At 49.8% G+C, this 27,656-nt stretch overlaps 1 protein-coding gene across 1 annotated transcript; it reads right to left on the minus strand.

Annotated features, from left to right (window-relative positions):
- Window position 1: 1 nt before the first annotated feature.
- Window positions 2-27,549, minus strand: LOC135821144 (uncharacterized). Its single transcript, XM_065334208.1, has 10 exons — window positions 27,257-27,549; window positions 25,105-25,314; window positions 23,880-23,951; window positions 23,227-23,298; window positions 22,277-22,348; window positions 21,652-21,726; window positions 19,929-20,071; window positions 19,301-19,444; window positions 5,049-5,246; window positions 2-2,922 (listed from the first exon to the last, which is right to left on the minus strand). The coding sequence occupies exons 2-10, from the start codon at window positions 25,293-25,295 to the stop codon at window positions 557-559; spliced, it is 3,333 nt and encodes a 1,110-aa protein (XP_065190280.1). The 5' UTR covers window positions 25,296-25,314; window positions 27,257-27,549; the 3' UTR covers window positions 2-556.
- Between the last annotated feature and the right edge of the window lie 107 nt (window positions 27,550-27,656).

Consider the following 27,656-nt stretch of genomic DNA (forward strand, 5'->3'; position numbering starts at 1 on the left):
ACTACGGCCAACTGTGACCACGTTTCTACGACGTGTTTGATCAGCGATTGTGCATAATTATTTGAAAGCTACAAACGGCGTAAGGAACGCGCTATGGAAATGGGGAGACGGGTATAGAGATGCAGAAAAAACATGTACGGATTACAAAAAGGAAAGGATTCGCACAGTCTGCGAAGAAGGAAAAATATGGATTTGAGCGTAATTTATTATGATTTGCAAATTTTTGATACTATAATACTATGCTAAATCTGTGAATCTACAACTATTCGAAATACTTCTCTAATGTCTGCCAGCAGAACTGCTGAAACAAGTTTTCGCCTAGAAGTCTATAAGACAAGAGGAGCAAAGGTAAAATTATGTGCATTTTCAATTTTTACTTGCGAGTAGTTTTCATGCATTGGGCGCAACGGTGCGTAAGGAAACGGATGTGTTAGTGTAGGCGGTTGCAAGCGTGGACAAGAATCATCATAATTACTTGAAGCATATGTGTGGGACCGAATCTCATGAACAGTGAACAGTGTAGTGGTGGTATGTGTCTGCTGGGTTTGCCGTCTGGCTACTTTGGCTTGATGAGGAGATTTAACGGCACGGAGTATTTGTCTTCGTTGGCCGTCACCTCCGGTTCTTTGCTAGGTCTTGTCTGTCGAAGGTCGAACGGATCACTGTAAAGACCATCAGAGTGCATTGCTGAAGCTGGCAGAGGCAGTGCCATCGCTCCCTGAGGCACGCCATCGTTGACTGTCTTCTCCGGTTGTTTGCTAGGTCTTGTTCGACAGCGGTCAAACGGATCACTGTATTCATCACCAATGTGCATTGCTGAAATTGGCAGTCTCATCGCTCCCTGAGGCACGCCATCGTTGACCGTATCCTCTGGTTCTTTCCTAGGTCTTGTTCGACAGCGGTCAAACGGATCACTGTATTCATCAACCGTGTCCATCATTGCCGAAATTGGCAGCGGCAGCGCCATGGCTCCCTGAGGCACGCTGGTCGTTCTGCTCAACGCGTGGCCGGGCCCTTCCTCCCCAGGCAACGCAGGCTTCAGGGTCTTGCGGGGCAGAGGGCGCTGCACGGCGGCAATGCTGCTAACGCTGCGGCTGTTGGCTATGACGCTGCTGACGCTGCGGCTGTTGACAATGCTGGTGCGCGGGCTGCTCGTGATGCTGTGCCTGCGCTGTCGCCGGGGGCTGACCAGTTGCCGCGAGAAGGCAAAGTCGATGTACGAGCCGCTGTCACGGTAGACCGTCCCCAGGCTCTTCGGGCTGTGAGTGGACACAGAGCGTCGCAGTGCGCCGCTCTGGCTATGCGGAGCGCCGCGCTGCTCCACATCCATATACAAATCCGGAGGGTCCTCGACTGAATTTCCGGCCGACAGTGACGTCCTGGAGAAGGAGGGAGCGGTACCGTCCAGACCCCAGCGCCGGGGTGATGCGTTCAGGCCGTGCTGGTCATGGCGGCCCTCTACATCCGCATACAAACCAGGTAGGTCCTCGACTGAATTTCCGGCCGATACAGACACTCTTTTGAGGCAGGAAGTGGCGCCGTTGCTCCTAGTTCTGTGGAGATGCGAGTGCAGATCCGACGACACGGTCGAAAGCGTAGTGAACATGCTTGGGGAGTCTGGCACCCGGTCCAGACTGAGGTTAGAGCAATGGGGAGACCATCGGCCCTGCTGCTGCTGCTGGTGAAACTGATCGGATTCGTGTGACTTGGAGCTGGTCAGTTGAGGATGGAGGTTGGGGACAGACCGGTGGAAGCTTTTGGGCCTTCCCAGTGCGCCCATCCCCGCACTCTGACTTAGATCGAGGTCTGCGTGCACGTCCTTACGGCTTTGTCTGCGGCTACTGCTAATGCCGCACAGGTCTCGGTCGAGACTCTCGTTTGAGCCGAGCTGGAAGTGCGACAAGGACATCGGCGAGGAGACGAGTTCTTGTGCCGGGTGCCCGAACGTCGTCTGCATGCTCACCATGGACATCTGACTGCCAAACGGCCGGTCGCGAGGTTCCGGTGACGGCAGGACGTCCATATTGGAAGTCGCCATGGTGCAGCTGGGTGCAGGCTGCAGGTAGAGTGCTTCCTCCTCCTCCTCCTCGGCCAGTGAGTCGGCTTCGGCATCACTGCCCAAGGGAGAGTCGTGTGCCACAGTTGTCGCCTTGCGGACATTCCGACACCCAGTGGATATGCCCTCAATGGGCTCCTGCTCATGCTCCTGCCCGTCGCTCTGCTCGCCATTGCTAGCGGCGGGATCCATCCAGTCATCCATGTCATCATTCGCTGCTCCAGCTAGACCGCGAGCGTTTGCCTCACCAGAGGTTGGTACTGCTCCGCCGGCCGAGCTAGATCCACAGGAGCTGGTTCTCTGCTGCCAGGTGCTGGGTTGCCAGTCACAATACGTCTTGGACTCGAGTATGCTCGTCGGTGGTGCCGGTATGACGATTGAGCTCACGCTGTTTCGAGCCGTCCAGGCGCTCCTCTTCTGCAGCTCAAAATACTCGGGGGCTTCGTGCACCACCTCGTGCCCGTCCGCCATCATGCCTGCCTTGGTCGCCGGGCTGACAGCGGTTGTCGTGGATACGCTGCGAGCATGCGCGTCTCTGCATGTCGCCGTCATGTCGATGTACTGGTCCGGGTCCGAGATAGACGCTCTGATGCACGCCGCTGACGCCGGCGCATGCATGGCGGTTTCCACGATCATCTTGGGTGTCTTCTCGTCGCCCATAGAAAGCTGTGACTTGTCGCTGGATACCGGTTGCACACCAAGGTGCATTATGCGTTCACATGATTCCTTGGGCAGCGCTGGGAAATTGTAGCTGCTACCACGCATGCAGTACATGGCCGTAGTGCACATGAATACCAGCGCCAGGAAGCCCAAGACCGATGGTAACACGATCAGCAGGAAGCCTTGTGATGCAGCGAACTTAGAGACTGATGTGAAAAATGCAACATTCGACAGACGCAAGGGCAATCACATGCATGCACAGAGACAGATAGACAAACACACACACATGTACACACAGATAGATAGACAGACAGACAGGCAGGGAGAAAGACAGACAGACAGACAGACAGACAGACAGACACACACACACACACACACACACACACACACACACACACACACAAATTAGTGCAACCAGGAAGACTCCCATGCCAATGGGGTAGGAAATACAGTCAATCATACTTGATGCAAAACCTTTCAGTCCTGTTTACATATGAAGCACAAATAGTGTTGTTCTCCCCCTGGCCCCGCCACACAGCAACGCAAACTCTTGGTTGTGCCTCAATATATTGACAACATAATTATGACGAGGGCTCAGGAGGAGAAAGGAAGTGCAAGACTAAAACAAAAAGACACGAAGAACTGACAAAGAACAAGCAGTCATAAGGCGCCGACAAATCGGGACAACCAATCAGGGACCAATGCGTACAGAACACATGACCAAGACCAAGACAACCAGACCACGGACGAATCACACATCACGCATTCCCAGACCAAACTAGCACTGCGCATGCACAGCATTCACTTGCAAGTCACTCTCACACAGACCGAAACAGATTCTCACACTCTGACAACACGCACTTTTTGCATGCACCACATACCATGCACACATCACACCATACCCACACGTACACTTTAGACAATTATTTTAATATTATGACATCAGACACTGGACTCTACGAGACAAGAACCGGATACATGTACACCAACGTGCATACATAATACTCAAATGGATTTTGTCAGCACATACACAGGGTCCGCACACAGACATACATTAGAAGTTCAAGTATATTTCGGGGCACAAAAAACCAAGATTTGACTTTTCAAGGATATTTTCAAGCGCTGCTGCTAACTGTCGACGACGGAACGAAAAACGATTCACTGTCAAAGCTGGAGTACTCCGCTCCACAGCTTCACAATGCTTTTTCCCCTTCGCGTGACTCTTGACTGAGGAGATACCGCCGCCCGAAATATCAAAATCTGACCTGCAGAGTGAGCATCGTGCTCTGAATTCATCGCTGGGAATAGCTACTACTTAGTACTAGCCACTTGCGAAACTCCGGTGTTGACAGCCAAGCGTCACGAAAATGACATTTTCCCTTCGGAGGCATCTCCGCCACAACTGCTCCGACGCACGGCGAGTTACGAGGAAATCCACACCATGTACCAGCGAACTACTCAATCTGCGGTGAACTACAAAAAGAAGAGCAAGTAGAGGCTAGGCTAAAACTACTTACCACTTGAAGAGCGCGAGCAACTAAAGTAGTTACTCGAAAAATTCAAAAATGTGTAGTTTCGACCCGTCGACACAAGACCACTGCCGTACTTCCCGCTAGTACTGTAGTGAAGACTAATGTAGCATGTATGCAGCTAGTACTACGCTCGTACAGTGCAGGCGCGAACGGCAAGATCAAGCCGAGCAGGCCGCGCAGTCTTCGTTTCGCGTGCGCTTGTAAATTTGAAGTACGACTCGTACACAACAGTTGATCACAGTGGCATGCTTGGCATAGACTGTACATCTCCAGGTACACTGACGCCGCCAAAAAACTGAATTTCAAGGATATTTCAGGACAAACCATGTATTTCAACAAGATTTACGGTTTTTTCAGTATATTCTTTACTGGGAATTTTTTTAGGTATATTATAGGGTTTTCAAGGGCTGTGCGGACCCTGATACACATAGACTGGAGAGTGCACATACCAGACTTCTGCTTGGAACATTCAACTGTTTTTTGGTTTTGGTTTGAAAATCATTATTTTTACAAATGCTCTTTTCTGATTTCTCCTCCAGTGTATGTATTTTTTAATCCATTGTGTTACTTTTTGCCCGTTAAAGAGACTTGTGCATCAGAAAAAAACATTCAACGTGATACATACTAGGGGTGTTCAGAAACTTTCCGGGATGATCTTGAAAACAAAATTTTTGATATGTTTTATTTCTCAAAGCAGGTCGGTCTCCTAGGGAACCCTTTGCAAAATTTCGTTCAAATCAAAAGTTTTTGTACGCTTATATAGCAGTTTTAGACCTGCCGTTGGCAAGAAATACCATTACCTTTGCATGTACCGGTCCCGGTCCAAGTGGTGTTGAGACCAGCGTCGGGCGCATGTGGCAGGTGACAAGTGAAGATCTTATCACCGGCCACAGAGTATCCGGTGCGACAGTAGAGTTCTGCCGTGATGCTGTCCGACTGGCCAACAATTATGCCGTCCTCCACCAGCGTGTGCATCGGACACTGCTGACCGCCACGCACTAGAACAGCCAGTTCATGCACGTGAACACACACACACATGTGCAGACACATGAACACACAAACATGCACACACGAACATATACACGTGCACACACACACAAACACATATATATACACACACACACACACATATATATATATATACACATGCACACACACACACACACACACACACGCACACGCACACACACACACACACACACACACACACACACACACAATAAAAATATGTCATCCCGCGGTCTGACAGGTCCTGTGACAGCATGATCTATGTAGTGCGCAGCTCTGTGTTTGAGCTGTCACAATCTGTAGCAGTTACTACTGTAAAAGCATTACAGGGTACCTCACTTCAAACTCTCCAACTACGGTCTCTTCGCTGCATAAGTTCACTTCACTTTGTAGTGGAATGATGGCAAAGCCCCTGTGACCCAACCCAAGCGGCCACACAACCAAGACGTTTTATTTAGCTTACATTTGTCTACAAGGAAAAAAGAGAACTGAAAAAAAGCCATGATCTCGGAACTACTCGTAGTAGTAGTAGTAGTACTGCTTGACCTAAACCGGAACTAAATCGTACCCGCACGGTACGCAGCGCAGACTGCACGTACAGCAGAACATAACCATGATAACGCGACGCAGCTTGGAAAGCCAGCTAGCTAGCTATGTATGAAACAACGGACCGCAAGCATGACAGCGGGAAATGCAAAGGGCCAGTCGGCAACAGTACACAATGACGATTTATGCTATTGGGTATCATTCATGGCTAGACCTAACACTGTATGCACGTGACATGTCGCCAAGTTATTGTTCTAACCAGAGGAGTAATTGTCACCTTCAGCAGCATGGATCTAAGAGTAAGACTAAGACTGTATTCATCATCACACCTCCACCAGGTGACAAGTCTCTTTACGAGCAAAGACCGGAATACACTCGAAACGCTGTGAAAGGAAAAACCTATAGCATTTAGGAACACAACCTAGAATAATAGAACCACAGAACAAATGAACTACTGCACACCATCAGCTCCACACTCACGGAGCATACCTCCTTGGGGCTCTCAATGTATCTCGATTCCGGAGGCTTCGTCCAACTGGCTGATCATCTTCAGCAATCGGCAGGTCAAAGGCAATGGGCAGTTCGCCATTGCTGCTAGAACTGGCCTCCACCTGGTCGACTTCCGTTGACTCTGACTCAGCCTCGCCTGGATCCATCTTCAACAGATCAACATTCACGATCTTCGTGCCACCGCGACCGTGCGCAACGACGACCGTTGAGGATGCCACCACTGCCTCGACCACCCAACCACGCTCGTAGGGAGGCTGGCGCTTCTGCCGTCGGTCCTGGCGTCGCAACAGTACTGGATCTCCGGGCTGATAGGGACAGGCGACACGAGATCTCGATTCATCGATGGAGTCAGCTTGCGATAACTGGCCGTCTAAATAATCCCACACCCGGGCCGTCTGCATCTTCAGCTTGTCCACCCAAGCGCTCTCAGATAGCTCGCTGCCGGACTTCTCCACCACCAGGCGCTTCGGCTTCCAGCCATACATCGCCTCGGCCGGGCTGATTCGAGTGACACTATGCGGGCGTACACGGTACTTGAATAGCAGCAGATCAAGAGCCGCTTTCCAATCATCCTCTTCCTCCAACACCTTCCGAATCAAAGTGAGGAGCGTACGATTGAACCTCTCTACCGTGCCTTGACTCTGCGGGTGACGAACTGCACCATGCTGCACTCGAACTCCAAACGCCGCAAACAAAGCCGACATGATAGCGTTGACAAACTCGGTGCCGTTGTCGCAGCGCACAATCTCTGGTGGGCCCCACCGGGCACAGATGGACAGAAAGGCATCAGCAACACTTCGTGCATCGTGCCGGGGCAACGGAACGACTTCAGTCCATTTGGTAAATGCGTCCACACACACCAGGACGCAGTGGAACCTGCCATCACGACTGCCGCCGAGCTCCATGGTGTCGATGAACACGGTGTTCCACGGACCAGATGGCATGGCAGACCTCGTAGCTGGAACACTCTCGCCACGCTGCGGACTGGCAACAGCACAGGCCTGACACTTGCCAACAAAGTCCTGGCACTTTGCTGCCATTGAGGGAAAGAAGCACCGGCATTGCAGAAACCGCCAGGTTCCCTCCCAACCGGCGTGTCCAGTCTGAAGATGGGCTGCGCGCAACACTCTCTCCTCCAGAGACTCTGGGACTACTGGAACGACTTCTTCTTCACCAGTCGGCACCTTGAAGCTCCTCATCAGGACACCGTCGGCAACACAGAGTTGATTCTGGATCTTCTTGTAGCCAGCAGCGACAACTTCCTGTTCAGCTGTCTTCGCTGCAATCACCGCTGTGATGGCCGCATCACTTTCCTGTTCGCTGGCTATCTCTTGGAGCGACACAGGGCCAAGAGCAGATGGATCGATGCAGGCACCAGACACGCCGACGTCAAACTCGCCGACGCCTGACTGACCTTTCCAGTACTGGACGAGCTTCTCAGGAACTCTAGTCAGCTCGTCTGCCTTGTTGCTGGCAGATGGAACCCACTCCAGATCAACGCTGAGGTCAGCCGCTTTGATCAAGTCATCGATGATTTGGAGTCGCCGGTGAACCACCACCTTGTTCAGCCCACTGACTTTGATTCGCTTCAAGTGGCCGAAAAGCGAGCTCAGCCAGCCATGAACGGTCTTGGAGTCGGTCAAGACCTTCACCTTGCGCACATTCCACTCAACCGCCAAACTCAGGCCCTTGATGACCGCCTCGAGCTCTGATAGGTTGATGTGGCGAGTGTCGTTCTTCAGTCTCAGCCAGCATTGGTCCTCTACCACTCGGCCGTCGACTTCCAGGGCCACGCCATAGGCGATACTCGAGGCATCACACCAGATCTTCCAGGAGTGTTCCTCGCCGCTTGGAACGCTCCAAGCACCATGAACTGGGTCTTCCTTCAGCACCCGAGCCATGACGTCACGACACAACACCTGCAACTCTTCTGGAACCGGCTCATCCCATGCATCAGTCAGACAGGCCAAACGACGGAGCCAGCTTGACATCGGCCGCAGCCAGCGACACACAGGATAATGCGCCGTCAGGGCGCCACACCAGCGAAAGATGCTACGCTTCGTCAGCACAGCAGGAATATCAATGGATGTCGGGTCACGACGATCCCATCGCAGCTGGTCTCCCTCAGCATCAATCTTCAGGCCAAGCACGCACGCCTCCTCAAGCTTCACAGGCGGCTTCGTTGGTAGACCATACCGTTGCAGAGAGGCAGCCAGCTCCTTGGTCTGATGGCGTGGTGTCAGGATGTCATCCACATAGTTGTCAGTTGCCGGAAAGTCCTTCGTAACCCACCGGACAATAGCATCCATGACTTTTGGTGCGATTGAAAGGCCGAACCCCATGCGCTGCATGACAAACTTCTGACCTTTCCAAGCCACCACCTGAAACCGCTGCAAGACAGGCTGTACACGCACGTTCAGGAAGGCCTTCCGAATATCCAGGATATCCATAGCATCGCCGCACTGGCGCCATTTCCGAAGCTTCTCTTCACATGCTGGTGCATCCAGGCCCGGATGAGACACAATGAGACTGTTCAGCGCGCGATAATCCAGACAGGGGCGGACCGGAGTGGACACTTTGTGCTCTTGACACACTGCCAGCAGAGGCAAAACACCGCCAATCTCGCCGTGCGAGCCTTCGTCATAAGGAACTAGCCATCCTTGATCAATCCAGTTTTGGACCTCGGTGACGAACTTCACCTCCTGATCATCCGATAATCCTTGGCGGGAATACTCGCCGATGCCTGTACCGATAGGTGAACTTGGAGCAGCTCCGTCGCACCATTTCCAAGTGACTTCCCAGAAGCCTTTCTCGGGGTCGAACATCACTTCACAGTCACTCATCTCCAACGTGACCTTGTCTCCATCCTGTCGGACCTGAACGTGGCGTGGCAAGTGCTCTTCATTGCTGATCTTACTCTCGACTGCAGCCACGACTGGCCTCGTTCCGAACACAGCACCAGTTAGCTGGCCGTCACTCTCTGAATACTCCAGAGCAACACCACCGGCCGATGAGATCACGTCAAGACCAATCAGCATGTCAGAGCGAACCACGTCCAGAGAATCAACTACCAGAAACTTGGCCTTGATTTTCGGCAGGTACACATTGTTGTCATCACGGGAGACAGTCAGCTCCACAGTGCCAGTGATATCGAGTGAGTTGCCGTTAATAGCCGTGATCATGTCCTCACCCGACGGCTTGCAGACAGGCACAGACAGTGTACGCACCGCAGCAGAAGACACTAGGGAGCGACTCGAGCAAGAGTCAATGGCTGCCTTCAGCCTGGTCCGCTCTCCATTGACCGACACGAAGACTTTCGGCAGGCCACCACGACGCCTGGCAACGAGGGCAAGACATGCATCATCTTCGCACTCTGCAGCAGCGACATCTGGTGATACTGCAAATGCATTGGCACCTGCACCAGGATTCCTGCCACTCACTTGTCCTTCGGATTTGGCCTCAGGACAGTGCCTCTTGATGTGACCAAATCGCTTACATCTGAAACACTGCACCTTCTTCTTCTTGGGGCAGTCCCTCCTCAGGTGGCCAGTTTCTCCGCACAGGTAGCATACTCTGCTGTCTCCTGGCTCAGGTCCTACGGCAGACGCGCTGACACCAGGCTCATCCGCCACTGCAAGGAGAGCACGTGCTTGCTTCGTCAGCTGTGTCATCGTGGGATCCCCACTAGCCGCCGCACTGAGGCGCAGCTGATTTGCAAATCGACGAGGCAGACCTGACAAGAACTGCTCGACGAGCACCGGGTCTTTTCCATCTGCTGCTTCCTTGTGGCCACTACGCGTCAACAAAAGGCGCAAGTCAGATGCATAAACATCAACAGTTTCATCTTCCCGCTTCCGACGTCGCACAAACTGGGAGTACGCCTCCCTCGACGAGCAGGCGAACGACTCCTCAAGCCGTGCCTTCACCTTATCCTCGTCCTCCTGATCCGCAGTAGCCATTTGTCTCCACACCGTAAAGGCATCGCCAGATAGATACAGAGGCACATGCGCCATTCGCTCCTTGCCTGTGCTCCATTTCTGAATTTTTCCCACGACCTGGAACTTCTGCCAGAACTCTTCCAAGTCCTCCTGGCCACTAAATGCGCGCAACGCGCCTTCTGCTTTCGCCATCCTTAGTTCCTCCCCGCAGTCCCGGGTTTCGGCACCAGAAACTGTAGTGGAATGATGGCAAAGCCCCTGTGACCCAACCCAAGCGGCCACACAACCAAGACGTTTTATTTAGCTTACATTTGTCTACAAGGAAAAAAGAGAACTGAAAAAAAGCCATGATCTCGGAACTACTCGTAGTAGTAGTAGTAGTACTGCTTGACCTAAACCGGAACTAAATCGTACCCGCACGGTACGCAGCGCAGACTGCACGTACAGCAGAACATAACCATGATAACGCGACGCAGCTTGGAAAGCCAGCTAGCTAGCTATGTATGAAACAACGGACCGCAAGCATGACAGCGGGAAATGCAAAGGGCCAGTCGGCAACAGTACACAATGACGATTTATGCTATTGGGTATCATTCATGGCTAGACCTAACACTGTATGCACGTGACATGTCGCCAAGTTATTGTTCTAACCAGAGGAGTAATTGTCACCTTCAGCAGCATGGATCTAAGAGTAAGACCAAGACTGTATTCATCATCAACTTCCAAAAAAATAAATAATATTTTCAAGGTTTTCACCCTGAAGATGGGCCATGCCCGAAAATTTGGTGCATTCCATTTGTGTTTAGGACTCTTATCTAATATATATATATTTTTGGAAGTGAAGTGAACCTATGCAGCGAAGAGACCGTAGTTGGAGAGTTTGAAGTGAGGTACCCTCTAATGTGTGAGTGGCTGCAATGGAGTCTGCGAGTGCTTAGAAAAGTTTATACTGTAAAAGCCACTATTCTAACTAGACGCATATGTTACGGATTTCTGTTCGACTATGATTTACGCATGTCGTTGTATTTGGTTCTTGTCTTGTGGAGTCCAGTGTCTGATGTCATATATGGTCTAGGTGTACGCGCGAGTATGGTGTGATGTGTGACGTTTATGGTATGTGGTGCATGCAAGAGTACGCGTTGTCAGAGTGTGAGGATGTGCTTCCGTCTGTGTGAGAGTGACTGTCAAGTGAATGCTGTACATGCGCAGTGCTAGTTTGGTCTGGGAATGAGAGTCATGTGTGATTCGTCCGTGGTCTGCATGATCTGGTTGTCTCGGTCTTGGTCATGTGTTCTGTACGTATTCGTCCCTGATTGGTCGTCTCGAGTTGTCGTCGGTTTATTACTGCTTGTTCGTTGTTGTTTTCTTCGAGTCTGGACTTAGTCTTTTCCCGGGAGTCTTCCCGTTGTCCTTTTTGTCCTCACCAAGTTTCGTCTCTCTCCTCCTGCGCCCTCGTCATTTCTTGGTATAATATAAGAGTATTGAAGATACAATCAAGAGTTTGCGTTGTTGTGTGGCGAGGGCCAGGGGGAGAAGCATTTCCGTTACAGTGGCGCCCAACGTGGTGACTGGCTCGAACCTGATTCTACTTCTCCACAAGTAGTTTATGCTCGCCGTGGTCCTTTCGTTTCTCCTTTCAGTTTTGTCGACGTGTGGCGACTTTATTATTTTTATTTCGGCAAGCGGAACTGGTCGTTCGTCAGGCGCACAACTACCCGGTGAGTCAATCCCAGTTATGGCTTTCGCTGTAGTTTATTCACTTGCCTGCCTATTTTGTTGTCGTCAGCATTACTGCACGGATACACCCAGGGCCCGGGTGCTTTCCCCGTCGTTCTGTTTGTCGGGGCAATGTAGTATTTTCACAATCTGCGTCGTGGGTTTTGTTTTTGGTGCTTGTTATCTTTTCGCGATCCGGTTCTTGTGTCTCTCTTGTGTCTTTCTGTTTTGGGTTTTGGCAGTCAGTGTACGTATATTTGCTGGGGTTTGTGCAGTTTCTTGATTAGCCTTTCAGTGTAGTCGTGTACCTGTTTGGTTTGTCAGCTTAGTTCGGTTTGGTCTTTCAGTGAGCGTCTTTTGTTTATCTTGTTTTGTGTCGACCTGCGGGTCTGCCCAGTTTTGCCCTGCGGATGTCCGATCATGGTGAGCCACGGTTCGCTTCGTGAGCTGGGGGGCTCCTGTGTCTATTGAGTTTGTCAGGGAATTGTAAAATAAAATTATTATGGGTCGTGGGACGACAAGAGGATCATACGGGGTCGTGGGACGACACGATGGTCCGACATCGGAAAAGTGTGGGACACTTATGCCGGCTCCGAGCCGAGGGTTTTGTAAAAAATAAAAAATAAAAAATAAAAGATGTTGATGCCGGCTCCGCGCCGAGGTTTTGTTTGTCCTCACTGATTGCTTACTCCTACATGCCTGCTGTGTTCTGTTGCTCCATTTGTACATGTTATACACATCTTCCACATCCGAATGGGCAAGTCGTACGACGCACCACCTCGTGGAACCACACCCAAGGTTTTCCCATCTCCACGTCTGCAGCCAGCCACTTGCCGTTGTCCTGTCTTCTTCTCCTGTTATTGTGTCTTCTCACCCCTTTTGTTTTTCTCCTACTCCATTTTTCTACTTCTGAGAGTCGAGGTCGACTCTCGCCGGAGGGGAATGCTGTGTTACGGATTTCTGTTCGACTATGATTTACGCATGTCGTTGTATTTGGTTCTTGTCTTGTGGAGTCCAGTGTCTGATGTCATATATGGTCTAGGTGTACGCGCGAGTATGGTGTGATGTGTGACGTTTATGGTATGTGGTGCATGCAAGAGTACGCGTTGTCAGAGTGTGAGGATGTGCTTCCGTCTGTGTGAGAGTGACTGTCAAGTGAATGCTGTACATGCGCAGTGCTAGTTTGGTCTGGGAATGAGAGTCATGTGTGATTCGTCCGTGGTCTGCATGATCTGGTTGTCTCGGTCTTGGTCATGTGTTCTGTACGTATTCGTCCCTGATTGGTCGTCTCGAGTTGTCGTCGGTTTATTACTGCTTGTTCGTTGTTGTTTTCTTCGAGTCTGGACTTAGTCTTTTCCCGGGAGTCTTCCCGTTGTCCTTTTTGTCCTCACCAAGTTTCGTCTCTCTCCTCCTGCGCCCTCGTCATTTCTTGGTATAATATAAGAGTATTGAAGATACAATCAAGAGTTTGCGTTGTTGTGTGGCGAGGGCCAGGGGGAGAAGCATTTCCGTTACACATATATAACGATTTCCTAAAATTGACCAGTTTTAACAATTTCCTAAAATTGACTAGTTTACGTGTATCAAAGGTAACGATTCTCACTCGTTCTCAACGCTCAATAGCAACAATATGTATCGATTTCTGTCTAACGTTTTCTATTTTAACGACAGATTTCTCCTCGTTAGAATTAGCACTTCGTTATATTTGAAACTCGGATTTTGAGCCAATAACAATTGTAGAAAGAAAACTTTCCGACTGTATATAGTATCTAGTTACAGTGGTGGACAGTTACTCTTTTAACCCTTTAAGAGCCGCCCCATACTTGAATGCGTCGTAAACGACGCATTCAAATGCAAAACTTCAAAAGACCGTAACTCAGTCCAATCTCGCTCAAATCAAGTGATCGAAATATCCAGGGCGAAGAGAAAACTCTCACCTGTCGGGAGAAACAATCCGCAAAGCGCTGCGAGCAACGGTTCCTGAGATAAATCACTCGTAAGTTGAGCCGCGATCGCGGCAATTTCAAAAGCGCGCAGTGCGACTTTAGTATTGAGAATTTTGAGACTTTTCGCCACGCTGGTTTACTCGAATTTGCACGGGTTTCACTGTTGATATTGTCAAGAGTACACAGCGAAAAAATTGGAACTCCACGATCGAGTAAAATGAAATATCTGGAGCGGGACGCAATTGGACGCATTTGGGGCATTTTTCGTACTGTCGCTGCGATCTAGCGCTGGATAGACGCTGTGCTGGCTATCATGATCGACCTCATTCTCTTCCTCTCGCGGAGACCTTTCCAGGAAGCCCTAGATTGTGAGGATTGAGTGAGTAGAACTGAAGCTATGATCCAAGGAACACGAAAAAATGCAGAATTTTGAAAAATTCCTGTGGCTCTTAAAGGGTTAACTCGTGTCCATATGTCCTTTTTTCTTTCTAAAGGGTTAATTCGAACCTCAAAATACCAGGCCCCAACTGCGAATTATCAGGAATTTCTAATTATCCATATGCAGCCCATACACCGACATGCATGTCAAAATGCTTGTGGCACGTCCTGGACGTGACGCCCGCAGTCTGACAGGTCCTGTGACAGCAGGATCTATGTAGTATGCAGGTCTGTGTTTGAGCTGTAACGACCTATACTATCACTTGGTTTGGCCAGTGTCTTGTCCCACGTGCTTAGCATGTAGGTAGAGCGGCATGCGCTGTCCCACGTGGGATATCATGCCTCTTAGGCTTGATATCCCACGTCGGTGTCATGTCTCTTGGACATGACACATCATGTGATTCAACGCCGGAACCTGGTCAGGTAGGTTCTCGCGTGGAATGTTCTAGGAATGTTCCAGGAAGTTCTTTACTTCCTGGAAATGTACCTCAAGGCTTCATGCAAAACCATGTGACTGAGAAGTCCTATTGATTTCCATGATCCCTTTCGCGCTTCGTGCAAGACACGAAGGGCCGTGCGCAAAAGAATGAGAGCTGAGTGCAGAAGAATGAGAGCTGAGTGCAGAAAACGAGAGGCGTGCGCAAAAGAGCGGGGAACCGGCGCGCCGAAATGAAGGCGCAAAAGGGAGGCGTGGCAAGCGCGGTACAGCGACCCCGCGGTGACCCGCGAAGGGCCCGCCGGTGAAGTTCCCGGAAAAGGGCACAGTATACGGCACAACATCCCGCCGGAGTTAAGCTCTTCTATCACGTCGGGTGAGCGGGCTCCTCGGCGTGATCCATATAACTCACAATTTCTGCGGAGACGTAGGTGAGCGGGCTCCCTACGTCCCGATCCGGCCTTTTGCTCCGTTTGTGCTTCTTCTTCGTTGTCGTTTTCCGTTATTTGAACTTTTGATCTTTTGCTATTTCCTACCATGCCTGCGCTGTCAAACCTGTATGCTATGCCGCCTTCCAAGAAACAATCACGCCATGCTTTGCACGAACCTCTCTCTCTCTCTCTCTCTCTCTCTCTCTCTCTCTCTCTCTCTCTCTCTCTCTCTCTCTCTCTCTCTCTCTCTTCGTTCTAGTGCATAAAAAGAACGATGTCTTCACCATAACTCACATAACTCTCTCCCGGACTTGATTGGTCAACTGAGATTCTCAGACTCCCTACCTGTCTTCGCTTCGTTGTCGAGTGTGAATCAAGGTGAGCAGAACACTAAGTTGGGTCGTCGACTATATTGGTCGACCGCCTGGCGGTTGGATTTGGTTGGGTTGTGAGCGATCATGACGGGCAACGAACCTCGCAGGGATGCGACATTTGGTGCTGTGACCAGGATCCCAACTTCCGTGTTCTCTGCTTGACCTGGTTGTTACAGATGCCACCCAAGCGGAACAACCCCCCAACAGACAACCTACGCGAGCTACACGAGGCTCTCGGGCAATCAGCCGCAGCTCTCGAGGCCATGCGGCAGTTCAACTCAGCACGGGTGATCCGCCGTTTGCAACAAGATCTTACACAGCTGCACTCCGCGATCAGGTCCCTGAATGCAGCAGTAGAGCCATCGCGCAGTGCATCGCCAGGGCCTCACCGGCAGAGGGATGATGAACGGTCCACGGGGCCCTCTCCCAAACGGCCATGCCGTGGGGAGAGGGGGTCCCCAGGATTGGTTGGACGAACAACGCAGAGCGTCCGCGCTCGGTGTTGGCGGCGACGACGTCGGGGCGGCCGCAGGTCAAACCGGCCCAGCATCCTAGTAAGGACCGGCAGGTGAAGGCCACCGTGGCCGCAGCGGGAGAGGCGGCCCTAAAGCCGCCTCCTCCTGCTGTCGCGGCGGATCGGCAACAACAGTTGCGGATGAGGGAAGCCGAACTGGCGACGGCCAAGGCCCAAGCCCTGGAAGAGGCGAATCTAAAAGAAGCCAAGGAGAAGATGATGGAGGACTAATATTCTCATCTATCATCATAACTAATCCTGAACCGTGGCCAGATGGCACAAAAATCAAACTGCTCGTGTTCTGTGTGTGTGCTAAAAGACAAGGAGTTTTTACTTCCGTGTTCTTGTGGAAAATAGCATGCAGGGACATCAGGGGTTGAGGCGGGAATTCTTGGGCAGCTGCAAAATATCCGAATGCATATATGGGTGGCAGTATTACTGTAATGTTGTACATGTGGTCGCGCTTGTAGCTCTGTGTCGTACATGCGGCTGCGCTGGTGTCTCTTTGTCGTACATGTGACTGCGCTTGTGTCTCTTTTGTCGTACACGTGGCTGCGTATGTGTCTCTGTGTCGTACATGCTGCTGACCCGTGGTACACGCCGCTGCGCTGTCTTGGAATGCTTTGTACATGCCGCTGCACCGTCTTCTGTCCCCTCCGTATGCATTATTTCTCATCTCGTCCCCGTTGCATACACATTTTCTCGTCTTGTCTCCGTTGTATTTGTCTGGTTGCCGTCTTGTGTCCGTCATATTTCCCCGCCGTTCGTCTTTGTCTCCCGTCCTGTTCAGGCCTTGTACTTTGCACAGGCACCTCTTTCGTATCCCTCGCCCACTTTTTCCCCTCTTTTCTCCGCGTCCCCATAATATATTCTCTTGTCCGTTTTGTTGGAGCGCAGTTCTCCAGTCGCCTTGTGAAATCAAGTTAGAGAAAACGCTCTCTCCCAGTTTGCACGAGTCTTTTGTTGTTGTGTGGAGTGGCGAGGAGAGCAACAGTTCGTCCAATTGAATTGACGACATTTGGCGCCCAACTAATCTTTCCCACGACCCTGAAGCTCGTCGACGCGTCGCAGTCAGCTCGTATTCCTAGATCTTCTTCTCCTCGCCGTACCTCCGTATCACAAATGACGTACTACGAACGACCAGGCCCCGCATTGGCGCGCCTCCTCAGGTGAGCACCCGGTCTTGCTAGTTTGCTTTGTGTGTCGTTTCTTGTCCAAGCGTGCATGGTATTGGGTCCCGGCTTAGGTCCGTGGTCCCTTCGATAGTTCGTAGAGTGTATGTACCGTAATTTTGTAGGCCTACTTTCCAGTAGCTCCAGCCAGTAGGTCTAAAAGTGCAATCTGTCTTTCGTAGATCTTGACATCCCAGGCGTAGATCTTGTTTCGTTGTAACTACTTGCCCTGCAGAATGCCGTGTTGTTAGACATTTTTGAAAATAAAAAATAAAAAATTGTTTGACACTTTGAAAATAAATAAATAAATAAAATTACTGTTTCGTAACACCACCTGATTGAGGTCTCGTACTTGTACTATACCTACACCTACATAGTCATTATGTCTCAGCCAGCCCAGAGTAAGGTCACAGCAGCCCATGGGTTTTCGCTACACCTGGATGGGTCACCCCGTTTAACGTTAGCAGGGCACGCCGTCCCATTATCTAGGGGACGGGGGATGCAGTGCCGGTTCATGCCGCCAGGTTCGGCAATTGACGACAGTAATAATGATACAGCAGAGAGGCGGGTAGGGAGTTCAATGGTGTACAACGAGTTACGCTCAGGCCAGACTAGTCGGAGGCAGTTTGTATGGGACGGAGTTAGTGTAGTCAATACATATGATCTCTGCAAGCGCACACGGCCTAAAAAGCATGTGTGTCAGCAAGGAGGTGGTGCTACACGCACAGAAGGAGTGCAGTAGGGTGGCTGAGCCAGGTGACTGTCGGCAGCACCCCGGAACTAAATAGGGCTCAAGTACTAGTGCGTACCTGTACTTCTGACCTAGCGCCAGTATCGGCGGTAGTGCGTACGCACGCTGTGACCCGTGACAGCTACCACAGGTGCACGGAGAACCCTAAACACGGCAGGGTGACTGTACTCTGTACGCAGAGGTGCGAAAACGGCCCAGCTCAGGCGCGGCCATTCCGCATACAAACGTAAACGCTTCCGGTCCACCAGTCCTATCTGCTGGGGGTCCGGAGGTCAGTACAGGGTGCCATAACCGACGAAGCTTTCGTCACAGTGTGAAGTCCGCGAAACGTCCTGTCCAATTGACATCATGCATTCCTCGGGGTCTACAGTCCAGTCACCAAGCCGGGGCCCCTGATACACTAAACTAAAAAAATACTTTACTTTGTGGAGCCAAGAGTACATAACCCCAAGAGTGTCCAACTCCAGCTATGGGGTCTGCGACGGCAAAACTTTGCATCACGTGGTGAACCCGTACACATTATTTGCACTTTGTGCATGATAGATACAGGCCTGCAGGGTTGTACGCAACCCAGCTTTTGGCTCACTCTCTTGTGGTCACTTTGCACTGTTTGCCAGCCTAACCTTTTGAACCATGTCACGTGATGTGAAGTTCTGCCGTCGCAGCACAGCATAGAGGTTGTGCAGGCAGTTGCACACTCTTGGGGGTTATGTACTCTTGGTGGAGCTGATATAGCGCAGAAGCCAGCCATGTGCGTAGTGCAGTGGCTTGTTAGCTACTGTGGCGAACATGGAAATCCGGTCGGAGGTCAAGCGGCCCCAGGGCAAGGTCGAGCGGCCCCAGGGCGCTAGCCATGCAGCCGTGAGTACGCATACGACCAACATGTGCACTGCATGCAACGTTCTGTACACACCGAGGGCGCCGGCCGCGGTCACTCGACCGGATTTCCACGTCCACGACAGTACATAGAGCATGTGAGTATGGGTTTAGAGCTTTGGTGCAGCTTTTCAAAACAAAACTACTGCAGCAGGGGCACTGGAATCGGTGCGGCAGATCCGGCCAAAGCTGCACCAATAATTCCATCTTGTGCCTTTTGAAGCAAAGAAATATGAGCTATTTGGCCCAATTTCCCTAAATTTTCCGGAGGAGAACCACCCCCCCCCCCCCCCCCCCCAGACCCTCCACCCATTCACGGCCGTACCAATGTCGAATACCTTCCGACGCCCCTGTGCAGTATTCTACACGAATAGACAGCAGGGTCTAGGGAGTTACCTGGCAATAACTTTGGTCCAGATGCTGTCAAAATGGTGCAGTCGTGTCTGGCCACAGTCCCATCACATGTGGAGTCTTCCGGACAAGGTAGTACAGTGGACGACACCGAGTTGCAGTCACTGGCGCACACTGCCGGGTTGATGGCTGCAAAGTGAAGCATACAAATATTGGTTTAGTGTGTGTGTGTGTGTGTGTGTGTGTGTGTGTGTGTGTGTGTGTGTGTGTGTGTGTGTGTGTGTGTGTGTGTGTGCGTGAGCGTGTGTACATGTGTGTACATGCGTGTGCATGTGTGCATGTGTGTGTGCATGTGCGTGTGTGTGTGTGTGTGCGCGTGCGTGTCTGTGTGCGTGCATGTGTGCAATGGGCAATATATCAGCACCTGCATGTGTGACTTGACTACCAGTTGGCGTACCGCGATGCCAAGGGAAATCCAGCTCCATCACGAGTACAGCTCCAGGGGTATATGGTCATAGCATTGCCAACACTGGGCTGTGAAGGGAGTGCAGATCTACACTGTTGCGGAGGTTGAATTTTATTTGCCATCACAGTGCAAAATCAGTTCAGTGCTGGGTTGCGGCAAGAGACAATGCCGAGGGGGAAAAGAGGATACCAGGATAATTGAACTCACTGGCTGTGTAGAATTGCATGAGTGCATCACTCAATTGCACGGTTGATCGGGTGTTGACTGCCGGCCTGTCAGATGTGCCAGTCACGAATGAAACTACACTGCACAGCTGGTAGGTCTTCCGAAGAGGATTATCAGTCAAATCCCTGCACAGTTCGCCAAATCACATGTTCACACATTTGTACACACGCGCACGCATGCACGCACCCGCACACAGACACAAGCACACAGACACAAGCACACACACACACAAGCACACACACAAACACACAAGCACACACACACACACACACACACACACACACACACAAGCACATACACACACACATACACACATACACACGTGGTCGTGGTCATGGTCGTGAGCGTAACACAGGGAGATAGATGGCCTGTCTACACATCGACTTAGCAGTGGTTGATGTTGCCCAATGTTACCATCAATGCGCACACTGGGGTGTTACAGTGGTGGGTCAGATTATAATTCCTCATTATTCACTACTTTCGAACTTATAGATGTGAACGTGCGCCGGGCTTCAGATATTCTTATCCAATTAACGGATAACCGAAAGGCATTATATGTTGCAGACGCTTGCGTTGTTCTGTGCTGTGCTTGTGTGCATGACCAGGCCTGGATAGAATTGATGACCCAGCTCCAATGGAAAGCTGACCTTAAAACACTCGGCAAAACCCCTCGCAACATGACAATAAACGCTGTGACCCTGTCCGACAAAGACTTGAATTGTTACTTGTTCTTGTTCGTCCCGTGGGAGCTAGTTGTCCCTGTTTTCCCGTCACGTCCTAGTTCAATAAAATACTGTGAACGAACAGTACTTGGCCTTTGTGTCCTGCGTCCCAGGGAACGGAATGGCCGTGATTCCGTTACAAAATGAAGACGGACAGTTATCTCCTTTGTTGAGAATTTTTAAAGACTGAAGCCATTCACAATCCTCTACTATCCTATCTCTTGTTGCCGTGTGTGACGACTAGTGCAATGCAAGCCGCAGAATGAAGTTTGGGTCGTCGACTATACTGTATAACATGTGATTTTCGGTGTAACTTTAATTTCGGTGATTTCGGTAGAGAAACCAGGCACCTAAATTTAACTTACACCTAAATGCACTAGAGTATGCACTGTACGTGAAGGGAATACTGGTCACCTAATTCTACACTACACCTGAAGCCTGGCAGGTCCCTGGTGCCGACATTTTAATGCACCTAAAGTGACATGTTTTACCGTATTGGTCAAGCACCTGGCTGTTGGACTTGGTTAAGTTATGAGAAATCAAGACCGGCAACGAACCTCGCAGGAATGCGACACATGCGTCTACCTAAAGCACAGGCTTTACCCAAACCTTTAGATTCCACCAAACCCTGGGAGGCAAAATACACTAGGGGTGTCAACGAGTAGTAGGGTACCCGTGCTACCCGTAATTAGAGCGGTTATCCCGGTAGCAGTTTGCTCCTGAGAACCCGATCGGGTAGTTGGAGTACGAAGTTTTCCCAACGGTGCATGTAAAAAGCACGACTACGTGCTTACCATACACGCTCTACGTAGCACAAGTGCACACTTACAGTACAAACTATGTCCAAAAATGCCCGATAGGGTACTAGCACCTGTGCTACCCGGGTTATAAATACCCGAACTCGTTACCCGGCCAAACCCGTACCCGTTGTAGCCCTGAAATAAATAAACACACACACACAGACATAGCTGTAGGACACTTACAGGCTGCGAGCGTGAGCAGAGGCGTTACTGAACAAGGCCCCTGGAAGAACTGCTAAACTGTTGCTGGACAGGTTTCTGGCAGGCAACAGGCAAGACAAGGGTACAGCATAGGTTTGAGTTCCTATTACATGTACAGCGTGTGAATATCATGATCAATGATGTCGTGTCGGCAGGGCTTGTTGGGATAGAGCGTACGCGAATGACATCATCGCATATTCAGGGCCAGTCGGGACAGCTCGAATACAGTGCTTAATGCAGCCTAGTGCCGAGCGTTGACACAAACACGCATGCGCACACTCACGAACACACACATGTACACAAGCACACACACACACACACACACACACACACACACACACACACACACACACACGCGCACATACACGCGCACATACACGAACATACACGTACGCACACATACACACATGCAAAAATACACACATGCAAAAATACACACATACAAATACACACATACAAATACACACACACACACACGCGCGCGCGCGCGTATGCACATGTACTTGCACACACCTTTGGGATTGTTTTCAAGACACGTGTGAGATTTTGCATGCAAGCATCAACTTGCCGTTACATTAAATGCTTGCATAATGCTACATGTACTTACAACAGTTTCAATGATGTACAATCATGAAAAAGATTGGCCGGCAATCGTGAAATTTTGTTGTTATTGAGGAGTCTAGCCCACAGCAGAGATAACAACAGGAAAAGAATAATGAATCATGTGACACATTTATTCCCAGGATTTCAATGTGCCAAAAAAATGGCTCGCCAATACAAACGTACATCATTGTAAAGACCCTCGCACCATAATAATTATGATGATGTCGTTTTGATATCACCTACAGGGCATGATGAATTGATGATGTCATTCATGTAGAGATACAGACATTACCTCGTGCAGGGTACTCATGCAGTAATACAAACGTACATCATAGTAAAGACCCTCACACCATAATAATTATGATGATGTCGTTCTAATATCACCTACAGGGCACGATGATGTCGTTCATGTACAGTCTGTATCGGCTATAGCGTACCCTTTTGATTTCCGTGATTTTATCACTATAACCGATGCATCACTATATGCGATACGATCGATTTTTTCGATCGACACATGAAAGGCAAGGAAATACTTCCAGCATGGCGTTTTGACAAATGAGCATGCTGCATACTTGACAGTGCCCGCATTTCCATAAAAAATTCTGTTATGTACATGTACATGTACATGTGTCACTATCAAAATAAGCAACGTGAAGAAAGTAAAAAATAGGGTCTTTGATATTATTGCAACATGTATTTTAAAGTTATCACTATAGACGATAATAATGTAGTGTGTTATGCATGTTTTGATTCTTTGTTGCCATCATAATATCCGATATATCATTACATCCGATAATATTGGTTATAGTGATATTTGTACTGAATAAAATACGTTTTGCTTTTGATATTTCGTACCAATATCACTGTAGCCGATATATTCTTATATCCGGTCACTCTATAGCCGATACAGACTGTACTAGTAGACCCAGACACTACCTCATGCAGGGTACTTACAAAGTATGCAGGTGCACGAGACCCGAGAAGGCAAGAGCCGAAAGCCGTGATATCGTGTTATGGTTCAGATATCTACCAGCATAGGGAGAAAAAGACACAGCATCTCACCTTCTCATATACCTATCGCTTATCGGCGATGGTGCCATCGCGAGAATAAAGAATTCAAAAAAGACAATGTCTTACTACTGTGGCCTGATTCTAGTCATGAACAGACCAGACAGTCTGGAACCAGGTCAAAGGCACCCCTAGCTGCGCTCCTCTGGCCTACGGGTAACGTTATATCACAGTCTTTGAGTTCCGGTGGTCCGTGAAACCAGGGTGAAATGTGGGTTAGCAACTCATCCAGTACCAAAAGAAATGTGGTGGTCGCACAGGCCAGGTGGCTGCTGAAATCAGGTGGTCTCACATGCCAGGTGGCTGCTGAAATCAGGTGGTCTGAAGACCAGGTGCTGCCGGTACTGTTGCCATGTATTGTCACACCAACACTCTAGTCAACTTCCACTACTAGTCACTGAGGTTAAAGGAATTCAGGGCTGGCTGCATTAGGGAATAACGTGAACGCACACGGAGAAGCCGAAGGTCGCAGGCCCGCTGCATGCCTGGCAGTCGCGACTTCTGCTCTCTTCTGCAGCTATTCGCACGGTACGACTTACATGTGTGTGAGATGTGTGGAGTCACCGAACGCCTTCTCGCCCAACACCGAAATGGCATTGTGGTCCAAGAAGCTAGACAGGGAAACACACAGGGGCACAGAGTAGAACAGGGGAACAAGGCTAGTTCGTTGCAACCCTCAGTTTCATGCCCATTGCCATGCAATCATCGGGCAACATTGTCCATAGGTACTGCGCTAGGGATGTAGTCAAAAACGCATATCGACCAGGAGGAACAACCTCGAGATGCGCAAGTTCTACAATATGCAGTGCAAACTTCTTTTGGATTCTTGTTCAGGGTGATGTCGGCCCTTGGTGGGCTCTATACAATCTTCGATTGGATCATCCATGTTAATTTCTGGCATTCAGTCACTTTCACATAAGGTCTTCATCAGACTACGTACATAGAACATCCAGTAAAAAATCACATAAAACCTAAAAGGCAACATTTTTCCATGCCTGCATTCAGACTACACATTTTACATGCAATATACAGGCAACCTTTGACCCTACGCAATTGCGCAAGGGGCCTGGGATGTGGGAAAGCAGCGGACAGTCGTACCCGGGTACAAAGTTTGTGCGACTGCCTGGTGAAAGTACGATAAATACAGGAAAGTTGCCTTGTACAAGGGTTCTCACCCTGCCTGAAAGGATTGGGCAGCTTTTTAGGCTTCCCGCCAGATTCTTGTTGTTGTCTTGGAAACTTCTATGTAAATGTGACTTATAGGCTGTTTTGTACCTAGTCTGAAAAGGGCCTAAGGCTGCAACCACACTAGGTACAAAATCACGTACAAACTGCATTACAGTAGAAATCGTCATGCCGACGCGTGCGAAATGCAAAATGCGCTTTGAAGGTTTTCAGCAACTGGCGCACCCCTGTAGAAAGCCACGTTTGTCGTTTTCGTCGTTTTCGCGCTCCATCTCCTGTGTACAACTTTGTTTTTGTACCTGGTCGTCGTACATAGCATCAGCATCAGCATTGTTTTTGAATTTCCCGGTCTTTTCCAGCGCATGGCACAAGCTTTGGTACGACAACGTCACGTGCTGTTCGCGTGAAAACGTCAACTATGCAGACCGAAAAGTGTAGTGTGGTTGCGTACCGACTTGTACTGAGATATGCATGAAAATTTGTATTGTGATTTTTACGTAGTGTGGTTGCGGCCCAAGGCTGGGAATGGCATTCTTGGACTAGATCTGCACAACAGATCGGCACTCCATTCACACTTACAGGTAAGTGCTTGTTGCAGGAATGGGAAGTGGTATCGTCAGCAGGCCTAATCGCGAGCACAGGTACGTGTTGAAATGTTGAACACATCGCGCCGATGACGGAGAGCCCTGACCCTTGGCCATGCGCAGCGAAAGTACCGTTGCCATGACAGCGACGAGCACAATTCGAAGCCGACCATGGCGACCAGCCATAGCCGGAAACCAGGTAAGCCTACACACAGACATGGGCACACATATGCGCGCGTGCACACACACACACAACGCACACACACACACACACACACACACACACACACACACACACACACACACACACGCAGGACATAATAAAGAAATAACCAATTTTTTGATCAGTGTTCCAGGTAGCTTAGGAACTACTGTTCCACTGCCAGGGGACACCAGCACTCAATGATCCAGCATCCGCTGTACGGCTCCTAAACGGCGAGGGAGGACAGATCCCAGCTATCAATCATGAGGCCCAATGCCAACATCATAATTACTGCATTCGTGAAGTTGCCGGATGTAAAAAAAAAGTAATTAACACACAAAGAGTACAAACTTGAAAAGCAACCGGCCACCAACAACAGACACAGCTTGGCTGGGACACGAGCATTTTCCTGCAAATTTCCCCATTGAATACTACTGCAATGGTGGGTACCCAGCACCAGGCAACAGCATAGATAAACTGGACTGGAGGTGGCAAGTGCAGGTATGCGTGAAACATTGAGCCAGCCAATGAAGAGCTGATACAGTGATAACGCACTAACGGAATAGTGATGTGACGGAAAAAGGTGCCTTGACGCAAAAGGTGTTGTGAAGGGAAAGGCATCGCGGCAAATAAGGTACCGTGACGAATAAGGCGGCGTGGAGAATAAGGTGTCATGATGGAGGGAAAGGTATTGTGGAGAATATGGTGTTGTGAAGGGAAAGGAGTGATGAAGGGAAAGGTGTGGTGAAGCCGGTTTAATGAAGGGAAAGGCAGCGCGGAGAACAAGGTGTTGTGGAGAACAAGGTGGTGTGGAGAACAAGGTGTTGCAAAGGGAAAGGGAGTGTGAAGGGAAAGGGAGTGTGAAGAGGAAAAGGAATTGTGAAGGGAAAGGCTTTGCAAAGAGAAAGCGTGTGTGAAAGGGAAAGGTGGCTTGAAGGAATAGGGTGTGTGAGTGGAAAGGGTGTGTGAAGTCATCAGTACAGGGAGCACCTACAAAGTATGCACTGCACTGCTTGTGGATATGGTGTGAAACAACGATGGCGAGGTGTCACATTTCAATAAATTAGGCCTTCAATGTTTGGGTTTTTTCTGCACAAGTATTTTCATGAAGGATGGATGGGTTGTGAAGTAACCTCACACAGCAGTTGTTAGTTCCACACTACACGCCTACAGTCAGCAGTGAAATCCAGTTTTTTCAGATGCCTTGCACTGTATCTGCAAAAAAATCATTTTTCTTTCAATAATGATTGCACCAGCATACCAATCTCTCTCACTCCCTTTGACCATTACTGGAGGTAGACTAAGGAACAGTCCATTGGCCACATTGGCTATCGTCAAGCCAAAAGCAACTTCCCGAAATTACCGCCGTTTTGGGGGCATTTGGTGACAGGATTGAATGATTTGTCAAAGTTTGTGCGGCACAGATTGCAAGTTCAGTCACTGCAATGACCAAACATGGTCACGAACTTCCTACACATGTGCGTTTGCCATGACATGTGGACAGTGAAGGAAGGGGGCCTTTTCAGCTTCCGTTTTGAACTCAACACCGCCTTTAAAGCTTTGAGCTTCAGTCTGGACTGCGCAAACATGTCCGTGTTACCGACCGTCTCTTGTGCCAGCATACTTTGGAGCACTTCAAAGTTCATGCAACACAGAGCGAGCTACAGTGCAAGGAAGACAGAGGCTGTGCCGCTCAGCTATTCGACACGAAACCACCGTGTGCACATCACAGCAAGAAACCATCCTTCGGCCAAGTTTTACTCTTGTTACGGAGGTACAGTAGATCTACGTATGAGTAATTATCGAAGGTTAGAAGTAACACAAAGGCGAGCGGTTCTGGCAGAGGATCGACTAAAGGCCGGCAGTGCCTACAAAAGCTACAGTGAACAGACATATACAGGCAGGCTGGCCTCGCACACAGCAAACAGCCTTAGGATGTGCTTACCTCTCTTTGAATCTGAATACGACGGGGATACCAAGATCAGGCCATCAGTAAACTATAAAACTCCACCAGGCCAGGATTGACATCGCAAGAAAGCGCCTCTCTTGCAGCTTGGGCAGACAGCTGCCAGCTGATCTCTGTTACTTCTCACGACTCCAGAAACGGGCAACTGATATCTGTCTAGTGGGTAGAATGGTGGCGACAACTACGGAAAAGATGAGGTGATGATGAAATACGAACAGGAATACAACGGTGACATTGCTAAAAGTAAAAAAGCGAACGAAAATTGAACAACGACTACGGTCGTTGTGATTGTACGTGACTCGTACTGTGTCGCTTGCGAGGCATACATATCGCTGAAGGAAAAAAGTCTTGCATGATCGATTTTAGTTTTTACACGTTT

Source organism: Sycon ciliatum, chromosome 7 (assembly GCF_964019385.1).
Source record: "Sycon ciliatum chromosome 7, ocSycCili1.1, whole genome shotgun sequence".
Taxonomy (NCBI): Eukaryota; Metazoa; Porifera; class Calcarea; order Leucosolenida; family Sycettidae; genus Sycon; species Sycon ciliatum.

Coding starts and splice junctions, on each gene's coding strand:
- LOC135821144 (XM_065334208.1), bottom strand. CDS start 25,295: ATGGCTGGTCGCCATGGTCGGCTTCGAATTGTGCTCGTCGCTGTCATG. Junction 21,727..22,276: donor TGTACATCATTGAAACTGTT/GTAAGTACATGT, acceptor GTTGCCTGCCAG/AAACCTGTCCAGCAACAGTT. Junction 20,072..21,651: donor TCTGCTCACGCTCGCAGCCT/GTAAGTGTCCTA, acceptor CGAACTGTGCAG/GGATTTGACTGATAATCCTC.